Source organism: Lactuca virosa, chromosome 9 (assembly GCF_052849685.1).
Source record: "Lactuca virosa cultivar CGN04683 chromosome 9, Lactuca_virosa_CGN04683_v6, whole genome shotgun sequence".
In the NCBI taxonomy this organism is placed as follows: domain Eukaryota; kingdom Viridiplantae; phylum Streptophyta; class Magnoliopsida; order Asterales; family Asteraceae; genus Lactuca; species Lactuca virosa.
Window position 1 is genome coordinate 140,424,208 of NC_136434.1, and position 21,695 is coordinate 140,445,902.

The window sequence follows — 21,695 nt, forward strand, 5'->3', positions numbered from 1 at the left end:
ATAGAGATTAAGAGATAACGAAGAATACTTTAGAGGAATTAGTAGCGATCACAGAATCTGAGTGACTTCCGTTGGAATTTTCCTGATTTGTGTAATCTTCGTAAGAGCAAAGAATGTCGTCGGATGCAAAATCGAATCCCTTGGACGATCCAGAATCCATAAAGCAAAAAAAAAATCGGTTGAAATCGGCAATACGGAGTAAGATAATCGGGAGAAATGGATCTTTTTCAGGGTGAAGATTATACGGAAAATCAAAATAAAGGATTATGGTTTGTGTGTGTGTATGTATATATATATATATATATATATATATATATATATATATATATATATATATATATATATATATATATACAGAGAGAGAGAGAGAGAGAGAGAGAGAGAGAGAGAGAGAGAGAGAGAGAGAGAGAGAGAGAGAGAGAGAGAGAGAGACGTTCAACACCTTTAAGGTTTTAGTTCCAATAACACCCCTGCATCAAAGAAATGAAGATACCCCCGTGTGTTATTTTCTCATTTATTTACAAAACTGCCATAAGAGATCTCAGCCCTTTATTTTTTTAATCTTATGGTGTAGAATTAGTTCTTAGGTTCTCGAGAAACTATTAGTTCTCTCTCTCTCTCTCTCTCTCTCATATATATATATATATATATATATATATATATATATATATATATATATATATGATTTTATTATTTAAAAAATTATAAACTAATTCCCCTCCCCTCGCACCACCATCAGCTTGTCGCCTCCCTCCATCTATTATCACCATCATCGCTACCCTCTCCACCATCTTAACCCCACCTTCATCCACCTTAAACCCACCATAAGCAATACAACGAACACCCCATCCCACCCCTGTAAAACTGAAAAAAGTTCAAAAATTATACCTTACCTTATTAGACTTAACAAAAAAAAAGCTAAACAACTTAGAGTTAAGGACCATCCTTTAAAAGTTTTGAAACCATAAAAACCAATGTTGATGACCTAAAAAGTTAAAAGGATTAAACTCAAATTTTTTTGGAAACCATAGGAACCATTTTTGAAGATTTGTCTATTTCTAATAATAACAATAATAATAATAATAATAATAATACAACACCGAAAATCATTAAATACAAATTGTGTTTAAAAAAGTCAAATATTGACACACAAAATGTTTGTCATAATATTTAGTCATTATACAATAATCCATTGTACACAATAACATCATATGTCATACTAATTAAGAAACATTTCAAATTAAGTTATCAAAAATCTTGTTTGTCGACACAAAATATCACCGGAAAATAAAATTCGTCACAAAATACGCCCATTCTTCGCGAAGTTCATCAATATCAGCATCCGTGTACATATCCTTGCCGCCCCCAACCTGTAAACAAATCAAATTTGTATCTCACTGTAACGAGGGAATAGCATGCAAGACTATATATACTATTCATCAATTTGACAAAGTTTTTATACACTTAGTTTATTTTATTATGAATAACTCGTATATTTAACAAATAAACATAAAATGATCATTTCAATTCCTTTCTTATTAGAGCATCGTCATTTCAAATAAACGAAAGTACATTGTTGTTTCTTGCATGTATCCTAGTGTTTAGTAAGTAGGATGCTATATTCAACAAATAAACATAAAATGATCATTTCGATTCCGTTCTTATTAAAACATTATACTTTCAAATAAATGAAAATACATTGTTGTTTCTTGCATGTAACCTACTGTTTCAATTATAGCAGTGACAGTATGATGTTATAATTAACACATCATTATTTGCATTATAGCATATGTGTAAGTAGGATGCTATAATTAACAAATCAATAATTTAATAACGATACAAAAAGTTTACTTACATTTTTATTGATCAACACTTCAACTCCTTCCTCAACTATCTCTTTCATGAACTTTAACATATAGAAGCCACATTCAGTACCTCCCGGCTGACGAGGACACTACATAATTACATAATAAATGATGTGTCAAAATGAAGTTAAACCTGCAATTTCAATAATGACTTAAGTACTCACCGTAACATTGATCCAGTTGAGTTTAACCTTTTTATTGGATCCACTTTGTGTAGCGTACAAGACCATTGCCCTATAAAAAAAATGATGAAATATATCAAACAATATAATATAATGTTTCAATAATTTATATTACTTACGCTTCAATAATGTTCTTCAACTGCGAATTGACATTGTTGGGCCTCAGGGAATCAAGATAATAGCAAGTAGCTGTTTTCATGTCAAGTACGGCCAACACCCAATGTCTTCTATACAAACCAAAAACCAAATTAAGTAAAAAAGGTATTAGTTACTAAAATGGATTGGTAATTATTGTATTCATAATCAAATGGAAAACCAAACCCAGGATTGTAGGGCAATAGGATGAGGTCATTGTCCTTTCTTGTAGACAACCGATCTGCAACGCTTTTACTTGCATCAGCGATATTTTTCAATTTGTCTTTACGTGCGCGTGGCGAGATTGCAGTCGGGCTCACAAAACAAATTCCATGATCACTTTTTGGCCCATTCTTGATTTGCTCAAACAAGTACCTGTTAACGTACAAAAACAAAATTGATTAAAGTAAACTGTGTTATACGAAAAGTTATTTAAATTAAATTTAAGCACTTACATCATATAACAAGTAATAACAACACCGGTCAGCTCATCCAATGTAAAAACCACTTCAAAATCTTCATAAGATAAGTACGTGTAACTCTCGTATCCAAATAGATCGTCCTCACACTGCACTTTTATAGACTCTGCCTTTAAAACTTGTGCATCAACCATACGTGCAGTCATTTTCAAAACACGATTATTTTCAATTCTTATCCTTGTCCTCATCTGTGCTCTCGTCCTCCTCCTTGGCGAGATCTCCGTTTCTTTTCCTTTCTCCTTTACCTCATCTGACTCTCTTTGCCGTTTTTCTTCTTTTTTACCCTCTAATTCTTCTTTTACAAGTTTTCCATGTTTTTCCATTGGTTTCCCCACCACTTTTTCCTATAAAAAAAATATAAATAAATGCTTCAAATTAAACCCATATAAATACTTTAAATGAATGAAAATAATATTACCAAATCAGAGCATCGAATGACTAGATATCTCGGCCAGCTCAGTATGTGCCCAACTGCATCTTTGACCTTCACAATGAACTCCTCTTCCAGTGGAACCGGTAGTAAAGCTTCTCCTTGTACAGATGTTTCCATCATAACTTGAATGTTTTCATCTGTAATATGAATGAAGGTAAAACTAAGATCCAATTTTCTAAACAACGTAAAAATAAGAAAATAAACTAATAACTATAAAGCAAATATTTTTCGTAATGTAATACCCGAGACACTGTCCTTGGTTATGGTTCCTTTAGCAACTATATTTGTGGCAACATCAAGCGCAAGATAACAAGAATTATCCTACAAACATATAATATGTTAGTTGCAATTAAGTCTTAGTTTTAAAATATAAAGCAAGCAATTTAAAAAGAAACATACAAGTGGTTGGTCTTGTAAATCTTCATTGCCCCACATTTGGCGACTTGCGCCTTCAGAAACAGGATTGACACCTCTTTTTTTAAGTTTCTCTACCTCACCTTCAAGCTTGTTGAAGCGTTGATCCAACTTCTTGTTCTCAAGGTCCAAGTATTGCTTAACAGTTTTGGGTAATAAAAAATATTGGTGTGGTGCTACATATTTACCCATCCCACGTACACGCCCACGGTTTTCTTGAGTACCTAGTGCTTGTGTAAGCACATCATTTGTTCCATATGTAACCTCTCCACAACTTTCCGAATTCTGCAGCTTATCCTGTAATGTAATTCGGATACAATTAAAGATTATCATACTTTACAGTTTAAAACACATTCTAAAAAGAAAGGTGAAAGCTATCATACAATATACTTTTTATATATATCATCCACAGAATTTTTTTTGTAATAAATTGTTTCCTTGGAGAAGATGCTACAATCAGATCAAGTAAACAATTTTTTTTTTTTTTTTTTTAATATACAGGGATCAAAAATGTATTTTGCAACATAAAATCCCATTGCTAACAGGTTGGAGGGTAGAGGCATACAAACAAAGGTCAAGTATGTTGTTATTGCCTAAACTTTTAAATTTTAATGGGACAGATTATGAACTTTTGTTGCATGCTAATTTGCTATTGTTGATGATTCTGAGCTTTTAAAAGAAAATGGATAGATATTGAGTTTTACTGGAAACGTAAGTACATAGTATGGTGCTTATAAGACTCAAACTGTTGATTGATTCTATTTTGGCATTTTATATTGTATAGGGCATATAAAAAACCCTAGAAATAGGGGCCAAACTATTCCATCTTGCACCTAAACCAAAGAAAATCACCAACCTGACCAAACTAACAAGGTTTTTTAAAAATATTTAAATATGTTGTGTTGTGTTGTGTGTGTGATGCTTATAAGTAGGATGCTATAACTTTGATCTTTGCTGTGTGGACATGGATACAGTCCCTGTACACAACAAAAATAACAGAAATGGTCCAATTGTAGTTTTAAAGTGTCCTAAAACACCCTTGTGATTTTTTTCACTGTCTGGAGTAGGTGTATAAACAAATAGCATGATATACGAATGAATTTAAAATCTAAATAGAATAAACTTACCATTTTATCAACAATCACCTTGACGTCAGGGTCGTAACCTCCTTCTTTTGTTTCTCTTGCTTTTTTCCACAACATTGTTCTATCAATCTCCTCTTCTGTCTTCCCCGTTTGTTGCATCTAAATTATCAAGAATAACATATGATATGTGAATTAACATAAACAGATACAAGTATAAACTATTCGATTAATTTAATTCATACAATCTCAACAACGAGTCTGGCATATCCTTTTCTGCTCAAACGATGATTGTATTTATGATGTGCACGGACTTTTTTAGCGTCATTACTTTTTTCCTGCATTAGAAACATTAAAATTGTGATGCATGTTTTTAAAACTCAATGAACATTGGACAAATACAGACACAAAAAGTTTAACAAACCTCCCACTTGTCCGAAAGTCTTTGTTCTACAAAAAGTTTCCAGTCTTCTTTCTTCAAGAATGGATACTTATCGGGAGGATTGAGTAAATTCGCCTCAGGGTCATTTTTATATTCCTTAATGTATTTATCATATAGATGATGTTTGAAGTTTCTCCACTTTTTCCCAAGCGATTGGAGAGTGTGCTTCCGACTTTTTGGGTCAAGTACAAAATTCATCTGAAACATAAAACTTAAAACAATATTATTTTCAACAAAAAACAAGATAATTATAAGTCAAGATCAGATGCTATGTTAGACTTACCAAAACACATTGCCATAACTCTTCCTTTGTTTCCTTACTAACATCCTTCCAAGAGGCATATGTTATGGGCACCATTGTTCTTGCTACGAAGCCCTCAAAAGTAGCGAGTTTTGCTGCTTCATCTCCAATTGGTACACCTTTTTTATTGTAGGTAATTACTATTTTCTCTTTAATAGCTTTTAATTTTATCATCAGAGCTCTTTGTTTGGAGTCTTCATCATGATCCGAAGAACCTGATTCCATGTCACGAAAAGCAACCTGTTTCAACATGTGTTGATTCAAATAGCATAGTTAGTTACAGTATACTCATGCTTTACTTAAGCATATGTTATGTTTATTTCATACATCATACACCCTTGTTCATACTATAGAAAGATCTAAAGCTTGTATTTATGTATGAACACAAGCGAAATATAATTAGTCATAGTTACAAAGGAATGGTGGCATTACTTTTCCAATACTCAGATAAAGATGAAAGATATAATTTTCTTTTCTCTCAACATTTCAAACGGATTGGATGTCAGGTGTCAGATATATTGGCTTTCATGTTGTTAGTTATATTTTATCATGTTTGTGCTATTTGAGCATTTACACCCCTTTAATTAGTTTACAAAAAAGATTTTAGTTATACCATCATTATCATATACATATTTTAAAACTTTTTGAATTTTCATTTGCACTTTTTCAATGTAAGTACATATAAGGTTTTAGCTATGTCACTTTTTCTATCTTATACTTTATAGTTTCAGTATGTTTACGTAATTTATCAAAAAATATATAACAGAAAGCATGTCTTAATTTTATTTATATATATTTTTACAAAGAACTCATCGATATCTAGAAAGAGCGATAATAAAATAAAATACGACATACATAAGACAACATACATAGTTGATGAAGTGTACTCAGTGTTTTTCCTTTTTTTATTATGACACTAAAACATGACACACATTTTTGTATGTCATAAAATTAGTGTGTGGAATAGTTCGTATGTCATTAAAGGCCTATAATCTGCTACTTGACTGAATTTTATCCTAGCACAAGTAGCTTTCAATTTGGTAGAAGTATTCTGGAAAATTGGAGATAAAGTATACATCACTGACATACTTTTACTTTCATTTATTTGTTTATGATAGCATACTTGGCTTTCATTTCTTTCTATCACAACATTTTTCTGACAAAAAAAAAACTACCAAATTATAGCATTGTACTTTTTTTCTTTTTAGGACATCATACTTTGAAAAATCCACATGTTGCTTTGTATTTGGATGGCATAACTATAAGTAACTAGGTTGATTTCTGAGACTACAATGTTGTAATAAGAGTAAATAAAAGTGGGATGCTATTATAAACAAATCAATGAAAGTACGTTGCAATTAACCCAATCTTTAAATTCATGGAATATGACACAAACCTGCGATTTCTCGGAGCTCCACTGAGAAACAAGGGCCAACCACTGATCAGGTGGGACCCGCTCATCACGGTCTGCAAGGCGATCTTCATCAGTCTCGTGAACATCATAATGATTAGCCTTAAGGTGGGACTTGAAGCTCCTCCAATTTTTCTTAATGGACAACATCACCCATCTTCGACAATCGGGGTCAATATCAAACTTGGTCTACAATAATAATAATTATAATATATCATTTAAAATCACCAAAATAAGATAAGAAAAAAAATGTGAAAAGGTTTCTTTAGTTTAGATTACCCTACCAGAACTTCCTGCCACATGTTGTCTTTGTTCTCTTGTGGGATTTTCTTCCAATCATAATAAGTAAGGGGAGCAAAGTTCACATCACATGCAATGACACCCAACAAACTGGTTAATTGGGCTGCCCCAGGACCCACGGGCTTCCCACGTTTATTGGTTCTGATTTTTATCCGTTTCATTGTGTTGACTAATTCAGGGGAAGGGGTGGGTCCTTGAAATCGGCGCTTCTTTTTAACAACTGCAGATTCTGATTTTCAGCCAATTATAGTTATAACCAAGTTACACATATGCTTTATTTATTATAAAAGATAATGAATTTTGTAGATATGTAACAAGGATTAGGTACCAGGGTTAGGCTCATCTTCTTCTGTTGAAGATGAAGATTGTGGCTGGTTGGAGTTCTGATGGGGTTGACCAGTCTCCTTTTGCTGCAAATGAGCAGAATTATTGGCAACTGAAGTTTGTGGCTTGTCTTTCTCTTCTTCTTTGTGCCTCAAGACAGAAGACTCTGCTCATCAAAAAGCGGAACCTTGATCAAAAATGGCGTCTTGCAAGTGTTTATATCATCTCAAAAAACCAAAAAGCTTACAAATTTGTAATTGGTTATATAAGGTAAACATGGTTTTGAAGTTTTCATGGTCTACAAAACTAGTTTTACAAAAAGTAATAAAGAAAAAGAAAAAGAAGTCTTGTCAAACATGTTTCAGTTGTGTTGTGAAACAAAATGAAGAAAATGCCAATAGAAAAAGTATTACCAAACGACGGTTAAAGATCCTATGTTTGGAATATATAATCTTATTTTGCTAATGAAAGACACCCATAAATACCATAGGAAGAAATATAAAACTATAGACTTCATTATCATGACCATGGTAACTTCTGCATTCATAAAAATATAAAAAGAAAAGGTAGAAAAAAACAAGCAAAGTAATATAAATACATGGAATAAAGAAGGATAACAAAGTGGCCCTTACCAACAACAGGCGGTGATTTTTTGCTTTGTAATTTGGCTGATTTCCAGTACTTCATGAAGTATGCCTTCACCCTCTTCATGAGCTCCAATATAACATCACCCTTCTTATTATACTTGACACAATTAGACCAAATATATTCTACATCCTTAAACACATCTCCTGAATTCATGTACTTTACGCCATTCTCAAGGTTGTTGCATATCGTACCAAAATCCATAGGTGTCTTGATAACATCAAAGTAATCCTGGTTCAACCTCCACCCAAATCATTATATGATAAAAGAATGCATAACAAAAACAATGATTCTATAAATACGAAAGAAGAAAACATCACTAGACACTGTTAACAAAAGCATGTATTTACAGAAAGAATTTGAAGAGAAATGCTTACAGGAATTCCAAGTGCAACGGGATCTACAGGTTTGTTAAATGGTTCGGCTGCATTCAATTTCATGGTCCTTCTGATTACCTAGTGTAGAAAAATAACATCTATATGAGTTTGTACAAATAAGACTAATGTACGCTATATGATATAATAAACCATACTCTTAATGCAGCATTCAGTTCTTCCTGTTTATATTCTGGATTTTGATGATGTTGGCTTTCGTTTTCCTCATGATCCATGTCAGCATGAGGTTGCTTCATCTGTCCATTGCTGACTGAGTTACCAACCAAGCTCCTTGAAAGGTTAGCTAGGCCACCAGCATCTTTGGTAATCTCTTTAATAACACTTGCAATGATTTGACTCAATGCATTTGGATGACTTAGCATCTCCCCATAACCAGTTTTTTCTATCTCTGAATCTTCTTGTGTGCCCCTCTTGATGGTAGTACTAGTACTTGGATTTACAGTTTCCACGCGCAGTGGTGTAGCATCTTCAGGTTCTTCTGATTCAACATTCATCACATGATTTTCTGCCACTAGAGCAGCACTATTTTGGAGTGGCTTCTTTGCCACTGGCATTTTAAGTTTGTCCTTCTTAGCTGCACGTTTCCGCTTCATTGTTATGTGCCTATAAGCAAAGTTGAATAAGCAGAAATTAAATTTAATGACATTACAATAAATATGATTAGCTAAGCTACCAGGCGAAGATACAAGACTGGATTTATGAGAAAACTAAAACCAATGAACACAGAGAAGATATCATGAAAAAATTCCAACTCCTTGCTGCCAATTGCCAAGAACATTACAAGAATCGAGCTCATTACACAGATCAGTACTACTGAGCTTCCAATTAAATGAAGTTTTTATCATAATGTTTTATCAATCCCTTTTCTCCAGTCAGCTATTGATGCAAACAACACACCGACTAACCCAATCTTAGGGTTTGGGGGTATTCACAACGATATAACTTCGTGTCAAAGCAATTCCCTAACATACATTCCCACTTAAAGGTAGAAAAGGGTACATGCAATTAACATTAAGCTACTGAACGTTATCTCGTATGAGAAACTAAACAAAACAAAACTTAGCAATTTGATGAAAAGGAGGCATAAACGATCGATAATGGTACAAATTGAGTAGGGGTGATGATAACGCTAGTAGATTGTAAGCTTAAGAAGTAGACAATGAAGTGTTTACCTGTTCTAGGGTTTTCTACTTGTATCGGCGACCTGGAGAGAATGTCAAGAAATGAGGAAAGTATGCTGAAACGCTGCTAAAATTATTAGCGCACTTCTAACACCTATCATCGTTACTTAAGTTTTTGTCGAAATTAAACAATATCTACAATGAAAAAATATACAGCATTTAATATGATATACGCTTTATTAAAAGGTACATAAATGATCATGACATTTGTCTATCACAAATTTACGACATATATATGATCATGACATTTGTTTATCACAATTTTACAACATATATTTAAGATAGACATTTACAACATCTAATTACGACTAAATATTTATGATAGACATTTTGTAAGGGTGTAGTGTTTTATTTTCTTGACAAAATTGCAAAAATATCCATGTGGTATACATTTTTTCTAAGGTTAGTTTAAACCTCAACTTTTTTGGGTTGGTGATCATTTTGAGTTAGTTTATTTGCAGTTTTGGTTTCTGTCCAAACTAAAAAGACTATTATATCTTTAATGAATTTAGTTTTCATTTTTCTTTCACTTTTTAAAATTATTATTATTATTAAATATAAAACTAGGCTCACATATTCACCCTTTGTGTGTGTGAACGAACTCTTCCTTCCCCAACCTCCATCTAACATGCCTTGTCACCCCTATCTGTTAGAGAAATCAACAATCTCAAATCAAACGATCAAGAAAACAATAAACCAAAATACCCACCGATGGATTTTCCCAGTTCAACAGGTCACCCCCACGCCAGTAAAACCAAGCATTTAGGAGGACCCTCAATCATACTTCCCCAACAACCATCATACACCTATTTTCTAAGAGAGGCATTACATCGAACATTTGGTAGGCAGAAAATCAATATATGTCATTTTAGTTACAATACTGATATACCCATAGCCATTGACCTTCAACCCTATAACAACAACCTCTGCCTTTAACCAAAACATCATCTAATGCATAATCTTCATCTCAGAAACCAATATTTCCACAACCGGCCACTTGCCCTGTCTATCACCCTCCCTACATCCCAATACCACGTTATTCCTCTATTCTAGCAATCAGTTTCTTCATATATCCAGCCTTCATTCACCGCCAAATAACCATCACCAGAATTCTAGTTCACCTTTTCACCTTCATAAACCACATTACCACCAGCCTTTCAGAATCACACCACCATCACCATCTCACAACCTACGCTTCCACCACCAAATCAACATTATACCATCACCTTGCCATAGTGACAGGGATGGGTTGGTAGTGGTCGAATAGGAGGCGGAGCTCTGGCAACTTTTGTGAACGGACAAAAGAATGAATGATGATTGAGTTTCTAATCCATAAATAGGTAATTATCTAGTTTCCTAATTATCCATTTGCATCATTCTAGATTACCCTAATAGGGTATCAAAATCGTCCAAGCAAGGAGGTTTCTAGAATCTCTCGCTTACTCAACTATTGAACAATTATAAAGCAACCCTTGTAAAATTAATTAAATCCAGTTGATCCCAAATTAATTCTAATCAATTATTAATTAATTCTAATTAATTTCAAACCAATTATTTAACTATCGATCTCATGTTAATTTATTAATAGTAAATTAACATATCAGTTATCTATTTCCAATTAATATATTAATCATATAATATATTATCAAATCATTTATATCTCTTTATCCTAATATCATTTCTAGCTATTTCTGGTTATGAGGGCAACCCAAAAGGACTTTGCTAATTATTCAAGATTATACTAATTTAGTTATTGGCTTAGACACCTAATCCAACATGTATGTGGGGTAAAATAGACCTGTTCGGTTAAAAAACACTGATTGAGTCAGAAGGGACTCTGGGGTGAAATAGACCCGGGGGTGAAATAGACTCGTTCGGTGGAAAAACATCAATTGAGTCGGAAGGGACTGTAGGGTGAAATAGACTCGTTCGGTTGAAAAATATTGATTGAGTCGGAAGGGACTCAGGGGTGAAATAGACTTGGGGGGAAATGGACCTGTTATAGCCTTGCGTTGATATTTATGTATGGTATGTAGTATTTTGTGGAACTCACTTGAGTTGTGTTTACGGTTTTTACATTTAAATGTTTTCAGGTACTTTTGGTTCAAGGGGAAGAGCTCGACGTGATTGCATTTCTTCCACTAGAGATTCCACATTTTAGTTTTATGATATTGTGATGTTGGTTTGAAACTACTTTTAATAATAGAACAAATTACTGAAATCGTCCCTGTGGTTTGGTTAAAATTGTGCGTTTGTCCCTAACTTTTATTTTGCACTTGGACCATCCCTATAGTTTCTTTTTGTTACGTTTTTCGTCCCTACTAGCCATAAAAAGACTATTATACCCTTACTATTTTTTATTTATATTTAAAAAACTTTTAAAGATTATTAAAAGTATTTTATAGATTGTTAAAAAGGTTGGGCTCCACACGTCCCCACCACCCCCTGTCTACCCATTCCCCTCTGTAACTTGAAGATATCGATCGTAGTTCAAGGCTTCAAGATATACCTCTCTCCCTCTGAACCCCACCTTAAATCAACGATCTTCACCTCAACTCCCCATCGGAGCCTTTTCCTCCCGAAAGTCGCAGCCTCCATCAGCCATCATGTGAACAGCTCCTCCAGATGACTGTAACCCTAATGCCTGAAACTTGCAACTGTAAAGATGCTGGAAATCTGCAACCCTAACGCCTCCGGAAACCTGCAACTGTAAAGCCACCGAAAACCTGTAACTCCATTATTTTTCTCCGCCTTCGCACGTTCCCGTCTAATCCAATTTCTTCTTGTTCCGCTGACCTCGTGGATTTCACCTGGAAAAATCGATTTCATCATCTGGAAAATTGGTCTTTGATTTATGGGATATCTGGTGAGGTGTTTCATTTTCAGATTAATCCCAATGTGTTTATTCCGGCGACGTCATCGATTTCAAATACAAGAATTTGACTCCATTTGTTTTTCGATTTGATTTGGGATTTTATCACCGATTTTAGGTTAGGTTTACATTTAGGTTATGATTTTCGGATTTGATTTTGATTTCCGTTTATGTTCTGATTTTACGGTTTCAGGATTTGACTTTGGCTAGGTTTTAATTTCAGAATTTGATCTTTGTTTTGTTTTGATTTATGTGTTTTGATCATGGTTTTGGTTTGATTTTGATTTGGTCAAGGTGATGATCAATTGTGGTTGCAGGAAGTGAATGCTAGTTATTGTCGGAGGTGAACATGGTGGTTGTTGGATGTAAATGGGGTGTCACCTGATGAAATCGATGATGTGGGCGGACTGAATAGGCGGGTGGTGGTGTTGCCGGAATAGGTGGGTGGTGGTGTTGGTTATCGGAGGTGATGGGTGAGGGGTTGGCAGTTGGTGGCTAGTGGTCATCGGTGGTGTTTTCTGGTAGCTGGTGGGTTTTTTATGGTAGTAGGTGGTGGTGATGGTGATGGTGATGGTGGGACCTACTATATTAATACATCTTTTAATAATTAATAAATAATATCAAAAAAGTAAAAAAAAAAGTGAAAAAATAAATATAAAGGGTATTATAGTCTTTTTATGTTTACGAGGGACCAACAACGCAACAAAATCAAACAGTAAGGATGGTCCGAATGCAAAATAAAAGTTAGGGACAAACGCGCAATTTTAACCAAACCACAGGGACGATTTCAGTAATTTGTTCTTAATAATATGATGATATTTTATGAAATGATATTTTGATGGTTTTGTTTGATTTTAAACTGAAAATTTTACTCGGCATTTTAGGTATGTTACATTTAAGTCCTTACTTTAAGTCTTTATCCCATGGGTCTTACCACTTTAAGAATCATGTTTTATCAAATCAACTATAAATGCTTTCTAAGAACATAGTTTGTTGAATAAATTGATCAAAAGCAAGTGTTCTTTTATGGTCTCCTTGGATATTTTATAAAAAGAAGAGCTAGTTTTTCTATAAAAACTTTTCTAATTTTTATAACTTATAAAACAAATAAGTCCATATAAGACAAAAAACCCTTTTGGTCTAAGAAGATGAACATGACATAACAAATCATACCTTATGATATATTATGATATATTTTGATACTTAAAATTAAAAATTGAAATAAATAATTTACAATTAACTACAATATATATATATATATATATATATATATATATATATATATATATATATATATATATATGTATATCAGGAATCAAATTCTTATAAACAATATATTTGCATCAAGTTGTTAGTATGACCATTTAGGATCATATATTAGTTAGCAATATAATTTTATAATGACTCTTGTGCATATAGATCTTTCAGGTGGCGGGAAAAAATGAACGGACGGCGCTGCATCATTATTTATGATTATAACTCTCTCGTCGTACGTGTACACTGGAGCCCTAGAGCGGCAAACAAGGAATATATGGTTGAAGTTGAATCTCAATCTCTCTATTTTTTTCGGAATCTCAATGAAACCTACTTATATATATATATATATATATATATATATATATATATATATATATATATATATATATATATATATATATGATATTTTCATATTATTCATATATTTAGGCATTATTTTAATATATTTAAGCTATATTTTGGAAAAATGCAAAGATATTTGGTACTTATAATGTGAAATTGTATTTTGCAGGCAAAAAGGGACATTCTCAAGAAAAAGGAGTTGAAATTTACAAGAGTTGGATACTTGGAAGAGTGGAGCTGAAACTAGGAGAAGAAGGATGAAGAAAACTGTAACATCCATAAATTCAAGCCAATTTAGAAAATTTTAAATCATTTAAAACCATTCAGTTATTACAATTTGTTTTTAAAATAGTTTAAACATCAGAGTTCCCAGAAATCAAAATATCAATCGAGGAAGTGTACGGTCATGCCTTCGCCTTCCCGCGGTCATCCGCTGAACCTGAAACAATAAACTGAAACTATAAGCTCGAAGGCTTAGTGAGTTACCCCCAAAATACCAACGTCATATCGATATAACCATAACATATAACATATAAGTAAACAGAACAACCATGCATCTCGAGTCTACAATGTGACTGGTCCGCCCGCACCGGGCCTTCAGTCCACCTGGTCCACTCTTAGAGTCTACAGTATGCATAATGAGCATTCAGCCTGACTGGACCCCCTCGCAGGCCTTCAGTCTATGTGGACCGCTCTCCGAGCCTTCGGCACATCTGGACCGCCTCACAAGGCCTTCAGCCTATCCAGACCGCTCGCTGGGCCTTCGGCCTGACTATATGCCCTCCTGGGCTTGCAGTCTATCCGGTCCGCCCTGGGTATGTTGGCCTACAGCACGAAGCAGGACCCGCCTCAACCCAACCCCCATACCAATTAAACAATCATGTGCACATAAATATCATACGCTAGCATGTATATAACAGATAATCATACCGAACTGACAGATTACTAACACAACAACCATCCTATAACCAGGATACCGACCTAACCGGTCACTAACATAACCTCGTCCTATATATATACCAGGATACCGACCTAATCAAGTCACTATGCATAACACCATCCTAACTACCAGGATGTAAATCAATAAAAGCATATCATGCAATGAAACCGGATACAAATCCGATAAGGGTCGGCATTGGTGCCTTATACCCTGTTGATACAGTGAGGATAACTCACCTTGAAATGCCGAACTGAACCACGAAAACGCGCTCCTGAAACACTGCCCCAAACTCCAACACCTATAACCACCAATGATCCAAACTCATAAATTTCCAACTTCCCAAAATGCCCCAGAAGTCAAATAGACAACCCTTGGCCAAAGTCAAAGTCAAAGATCAAGGTCAACAATCCATGTTGACCCGACTCGTCGAGTGCAGTCACTGACTCATCGAGTCCTTCCAGAACTCGAGTAGTCGTGAAAACCCCCCACTGACTCGTCGAGTTTCCTGCAACTCGCCGAGTTCCAGCGTGTCCAAACTTTGGGAAAACCCAAGTTGACTCGCCGAGTCACCCCACTGACTCGTCGAGTCCATGCAGAAGTCCTTGCACGACAATCTTCATCGGACTCGCCGAGTTTACCATGCAACTCGTCGAGTCCCTTCAGTCCACTATCCATTCAGATGCTTTTTAAGCCACTTTAAGGTTCCAAACTGCAGATCCAGCTTCCCAAGGCATGTTTATCACGTAAAGTTGCAAACTTTACGTGCATGCAAGGCTCTAAAGTCTTATAATGTCAAAACCAAGCTTGAAATGGAGTTCCACACTTAAGGAGAGGTCCATACTTGCTAAAGCTGAGAGCTTTATGGACTTAGAGTAATGATGAATCCTAATATTATGTGTTAGTTTCTCACTTTCTCTTTTTATGGATTTTATGAAGTTGCACTAGCTTGTGTTTGATATATCAAAGCCTAGTATGTTAATAGTTTCGATCTTTGTTACTTAAATTCCAAGTTTAGTGTAGTTGAATGATCACTTTAATTGCATGAACCTGTTTACCTAGTTGTTTATGAATCTTAAATTGCTAAAGCTAGAGATCGGCCAAATCCTATATTAGGTAATAAAAATTGTTGTCTTAACTGTGCTAGAGAACATAATTAGATCATAATTTGTTTTGGTTATTTGTCTACATTATAGATAATTAATCTTAGAATTATCATTCATAGCCCAACAATATTAATAATCAATTTAGTGTCTACTTGTGTAAGACTATTGCATAGTAATTCATGAATTGATGAAAAACATTAGGAGATCGGACCAAGACTTCTAATTACATTTATATTGGTAACCAACTGAACTAATCCATGTGTAGAAACTATCCAATGGAAAAAGGGTGATTCAAAGCTAAATGTAAGTGTCTTATTATCTTGATTTACAATCATCTTTAATTGTTTGCTTTGTTTCTAGTAATTGATTTAAGTTAATCTGAACTTGCAAAATCAGATAGAAACCCCATATGTTAGTTGTTTTTTTCTTAGTTTTACTTTTAGTAGTTATTTTAGCTAAAAATTGTTCCCTGTGTTCGACACCTGGCTTACCTAAACTATTCTATAATTCGACTAGGTACCCTGCCTAAGTGCGATTTAGCTAGTTAAGTTCGTTATGTTTATAAATTAAAAGCTAGTAGGTATATCTTTGCACATCAATATATATATATATATATATATATATATATATATATATATATATATATATGTAACATCCCAAAATTTAAGGCCAAAAATTTCATTTTAATTAAGTTAATATAAAAACTGATAGTATAAAACATCCATAGTGTCATCCCATATCAAAACCAATATGTCAATAATCAAAACATGTCATAATGAAACATTATCAGAGTATACTCCCAAAGATCTCATGTGCTAAAAACATAGTGTGATGCGCTGCTATCATGCCGACTCCTTTCCTTTTGAAGAAGAAGTACCTGAAACCAAAACTGAAAATCATAAGAACGAAGCTTAGTGAGTTCCCCCATCATACCACATATCATATAATAAACATACTGTCAGGCATATCTAGGTGCCCGGCCTACCCTGCTGAGCATATATGGGTGCTCAACCTATAAATGTTAGGCATACCGGGGTGCCCGACCTACCCATGTCAGGCATATCTGGGTGCTCGACTGTAACGCCCTGTTCCCAATCGCTTTTGTAATTCGGGATTATGGCCTGAAGATAGGTTATCATAAGGCTTAGGGCCTTTGGAAAAGAGAGATCTAAACCCGTTTGGGTACAAATAATGTATTGGAGGTAATATGGGAGTTTGGGTTGTGCATTGGAGCCAAGGGGCATATCGGTAAAGTGGCAGTTTGAGCTCTTTATGAATTTTGGATTTTTGTTCGGAAGGTTTTGAGGTGAGGATGAGTTGATAGATGTGTAGAGCTTCCCGCCACATTTTAGTGGATATAAAGAACGTCAAAAACGGAGTTGAAACGAAGAAGTTATGGCCGTTTGAAGTTTGAGTAGTTCGGGTGAGTGATCGTTGACTTGTTGACCAAGTTCATTTAAGGCTCACGACGTGAGCATGAAGGGCTCACGACGTGAGGAGCGTCTAATGCACTAAAACCCTAATTTTCGGGTATTTAAAGGTATGAGATGATTAGGGTTGCTCCTCCTCAGCCTCTTTCACTCCCAAGACCACTGGAAACCCTAATCTCAACCCCTATTGAAGTTCTTGGCCATTTTGGTGTTATTCAAGAGATTTTGGAGGCTTTGAAGCTCATTAAGGAGAAGAATATCATTGGTGGTGCATTGGTTAGCTTCTGGGTTTCATCATCAGCTAGTTTAGGAGCTTTTGGACCCTTGTAAGTCCTCAAGTTCATGCCTTTCTTTTCCTTGCTTGCTAGATCTAAGTTTCCATGCATTTATGGCTTGTAATGTTGGCTAGCATGCATGGAGTCCATAAAGTTGGCGACTTTATGGATTATGATGGCATCTTAAGTCTTATATGTTCTAGATCTGGATTTTGGTCATGGTTTTGGACTCCAAGTTTGAGTCTTGGCCCTTTTTCCTTCATATATTGGACATATGTGACTGAAAAGCTTCGATTTGTATGGTCCTTGGGGTCAAGGAAGACCCTCTAGACTTTCCCATGTTAAGGCTTAATGGATTAGGAGCTTAATGCTTATTTTTTGTCAGATCTGGACTCACGACGTGAGGAATGAAGCCTCACAACGTGAGCACATAGTCGGGGAAGTTTCTGGTCTGAAACCACGACCTCACGACGTGAGCATGAAGAGCTCACGACGTGAGCAACCCCTGTGCATGTTTTGAACTATTTGATTGTGGGATAGCTTGGTATTGGACTTGTCTTTTAGTTTGGGCTCATAATGGACTAAGGATTTTAGAGTAATGGACTTCTGGTTGGGCTTGCCTTGCTGGGTTTGCCCTAATGGGCCTTGGATGATGAATTGGGCCTTAGTGGGCCCAATTTGGAAAAATCATTGATTCAGAGAAGTAAATGGGCTTTAGGGAAAGGCCTATGTAAGGGTTTGGGCCCAATTTTGAAAATTAGGTCATTGATGGGTTTTTATGGATTATATAGTTTTGGGCCTTAGTTATAGTCTTGTTGGGCCAGGGGTAAAATGGTCATTTTACCCTAAGATTTGGATTATGGTGTTGGATTAATGTCTAAGTCCATAACTATAATTGGTAAGACTTGACCCGACCCGGCATGGTCCATTTGGGTTGCATGGCATCATGCATTTGGATAGACTATAATGAGAGAAATAACACTTAAGGTTGGTTAATATATTATAAGTTCTAATATATTAATAAGGTTATTTAATTAGTATTGATCAAGAATTAATTTGGAATTAATTAAGTGATCAAAAGGAGACTAATTAAATATATGGGTTGATTGTGTAAATCATTCATTCTTATATATGTGGGCATGTGATCCAAGATTCCTTATGTTGGACTAAGTCCATGGGGTGACCCATGGATACTCCATGGAGGTTAAAATCCATGGAGCATAAGGAATGGGTAAAGTTATGAGTTACATGGTGTAACCCTAATAGCCACCATATAAAAGAATCCCATGGCTCAAGAAATCGTGCACTAATGTGTGAGTGTGAGGGCTAGACGATTTCAAGGAGTGTTCAAGTTTCTCTCAAGTTATTCCAAGTGTATTTGGTGTTGTGTGAACCATTTGAGGTGTCACACTTGGGGCACTAGGTACTCAAGCTTCATGAAGACATTCTACATCAAAGAGGTATGTATTCTATCTTGTTATATTTATTATTTTGTATGCTAGATTAGGATAATACCTTGGATGTTCATAATTGTATGTATAATAGAGAAAACATAGATCCAAGGTATTTAGGGTTGCATGTACACTTAGGAGTGTTAGAATGCTCATAACCCAACAGTGGTATCAGAGACTAGGCTTGTTTTCTTGTATACTTGCAAAAGTAGCTGAAAAATCGAGTTGGATGCATATATTCGATTGTTTTGGCTGGAATTGGACTAGGAACATTACCCTAAGATGTTTTTGGACTTATAAACTTGTTTTTGATGTGGTAATGTTCATGCTAATCCAATTTCTAAGATAATTGTCATAATTTCAAGATTTGTATTAGTTTGTATGTTCATGCTAATTTCTTGAAGATTGATGATTTGAATTATCTTGTTCTTATGAGGTTCTTAGATTAATAGAAAAGTTGTGTGAAATAGTTGTTTTCAATCCATTTTAATCTAAGAGTTGATTCCAAAGTGTGTTTTTGTAACTTGTCCTCAAGTTATATGAAAAGTCACATTTAAGAATCATAAAACTCATAAAAGTTGGCAAAGGTTACAAAATGAAGAGTCCAGTTCTAATTAAATTGTTTTATGACTCCATAACTTGTCCTCAAGTTATGGAGGTTCAAGAGTCTCTTCATTAAATTAAAAAAAAAGGTGTAACCTTAATTAGTTCCATAAGTTACAATAAAAAAAAAGTTATTTTTTTTTATTAATTAGTTTAAAGTCTTCCATAACTTGTCCTCAAGTTATGGAACTTTGAACGCCTGTGCTCGGAAATTTGAACGCAACCACCCACCTGGTGGTGCACGGTGACGACAACAACACGGAATGGCGAGCAACAGTGGCGCTTACGGCGACAGTGGGACAACCGGAGCAGTGAACCGAGTAGCAGCCGGAGGAATCGATGTCGTTGACGGCCGCATGGGCGGCGACGGACGTCGGCTAAAGCAGCGGCCATGTTCTCCGATTTCCAAACTAGTCTCGAGTCGCCCTTGATCTCGCCGGAACAAGGCCAACAGCGGCATCAACAAAGCGGGGGCTTGTTCGACGGCGGCTTCGTCTTCAACGGCGACATTAATGCAACAGTGGGAGGAAGGTGGTGCGACTTCAACCGAGAATAGCGGCGGCTGCACCACAGGTTCGTTTCTCTGGCAGTAGGATGGTCGTGGTGGTGGATTCGGTGGTTTGCGACCTCAACAGCGGTGGTGGTGTGGCGCCGGAAGTCGTATAAGTGAAGGTGACGGCCGGATGTGAAGGGAGATATAAGGTGGCGGTTGAAAAAAAAACTTCCTAGGGTTAGGGTTATGGGAAAGTGACGGGTTTATATGCTCCCGTCTATTTTCAAAGTTTAGCCCATATTAACATTTTCAGTCCCTCTTCCTCTCATTCTTTTCAAATAAGGTCCATAAATTACCATTCAGCCCCTTAACCTCCAAAATCTATTCAATATAAGTCCAAATGATACCAAACACCCCCTAACTTCTGAAAATCTTTACAAAATAAATCCCGGAATTACACTTGAACCCCCAAAAATCCAAATTATATTATTTGGCTTCCCAAAACCAACACCCCGCTAAATATTATGGAGGATTTTAAGACTACTATTCATTTATTAATTTTATCTATTTATTTATTTAATAAACGGGTGTTACAATATATATATATATATATATATATATATATATATATATATATATATATATATATATATATATATATCTTTTTATAAAAACTAAAAGTTAGTTTTATAAAATATATAAGACAACATGTGGGAAATAGAAGGAGTGTAAGACACTCTTCGCTCTCTCGGATATCAGTGGGTATTATGATTACTTGCACTTAGCATATTACCAAAATGGGTAAGGAACTTTGGTTTTTGTCCATATTTATATAACCATGTTTTGTTTTTTGTACACATTTAACTAGTAAACTTGTTTGACTTGTTTATAATAGGGTAATATCACCGTAATTACCGGTCATATTACCCTATTTTGAACAAGTCAAACAAATTCAATGGTTAAATGTGTACGAAAAAAACTTGGTTACCTAAATGGGGACAAAAACTAAAGTTTGTTACCTTTCTAGGTCATTAACCCTACCTACTTTTTAAGATATTTTATACTATCTTTCATGAAGCATGGCAATAGATTTTATTTACACATGAATATATATCATGAACATAAGCTCTTTTATCTTGAAAACAGGTTTCGACTTGCATCCTTGTTTTCACAAAAAAACACTACTCTGGTCTGGGCCAAAGTTACTAGCTTCCTTGAACTTAATTACAACCATAAGTTATGGTGACACCCCATTTTTTCACCCCAAATTTTATCCAATCTAAACTTTAGACATACTTGTTTTAATATATATGTTTTAAAATGGTCACCATGACAAAAGC

At 35.0% G+C, this 21,695-nt stretch overlaps 1 protein-coding gene across 1 annotated transcript; it reads right to left on the bottom strand.

Annotated features, from left to right (window-relative positions):
- Positions 1 to 1,106: 1,106 nt before the first annotated feature.
- Positions 1,107 to 9,726, bottom strand: LOC145136963 (uncharacterized). Its single transcript, XM_079071103.1, has 20 exons — positions 9,581 to 9,726; positions 8,546 to 9,011; positions 8,391 to 8,468; positions 8,001 to 8,244; positions 7,373 to 7,534; positions 7,029 to 7,273; positions 6,730 to 6,933; positions 5,316 to 5,573; positions 5,015 to 5,230; positions 4,836 to 4,928; positions 4,636 to 4,752; positions 3,494 to 3,805; positions 3,337 to 3,415; positions 3,080 to 3,231; positions 2,638 to 3,005; positions 2,369 to 2,557; positions 2,167 to 2,274; positions 2,030 to 2,099; positions 1,856 to 1,954; positions 1,107 to 1,370 (listed from the first exon to the last, which is right to left on the bottom strand). The coding sequence occupies exons 2-20, from the start codon at positions 8,999 to 9,001 to the stop codon at positions 1,278 to 1,280; spliced, it is 3,543 nt and encodes a 1,180-aa protein (XP_078927229.1). The 5' UTR covers positions 9,002 to 9,011; positions 9,581 to 9,726; the 3' UTR covers positions 1,107 to 1,277.
- Positions 9,727 to 21,695: the final 11,969 nt, after the last annotated feature.

Excerpts from the sequence above, each read along its gene's own strand:
- LOC145136963 (XM_079071103.1), bottom strand. The coding sequence starts at position 9,001 with ATGAAGCGGAAACGTGCAGCTAAGAAGGACAAACTTAAAATGCCAGTG. Across the intron at positions 6,934-7,028 it reads ACATGTGGCAGGAAGTTCTG|ACCAAGTTTGATATTGACCC; the intron begins GTAGGGTAATCT and ends TTATTATTGTAG. Across the intron at positions 3,806-4,635 it reads AGGTGATTGTTGATAAAATG|GATAAGCTGCAGAATTCGGA; the intron begins GTAAGTTTATTC and ends ATTACATTACAG.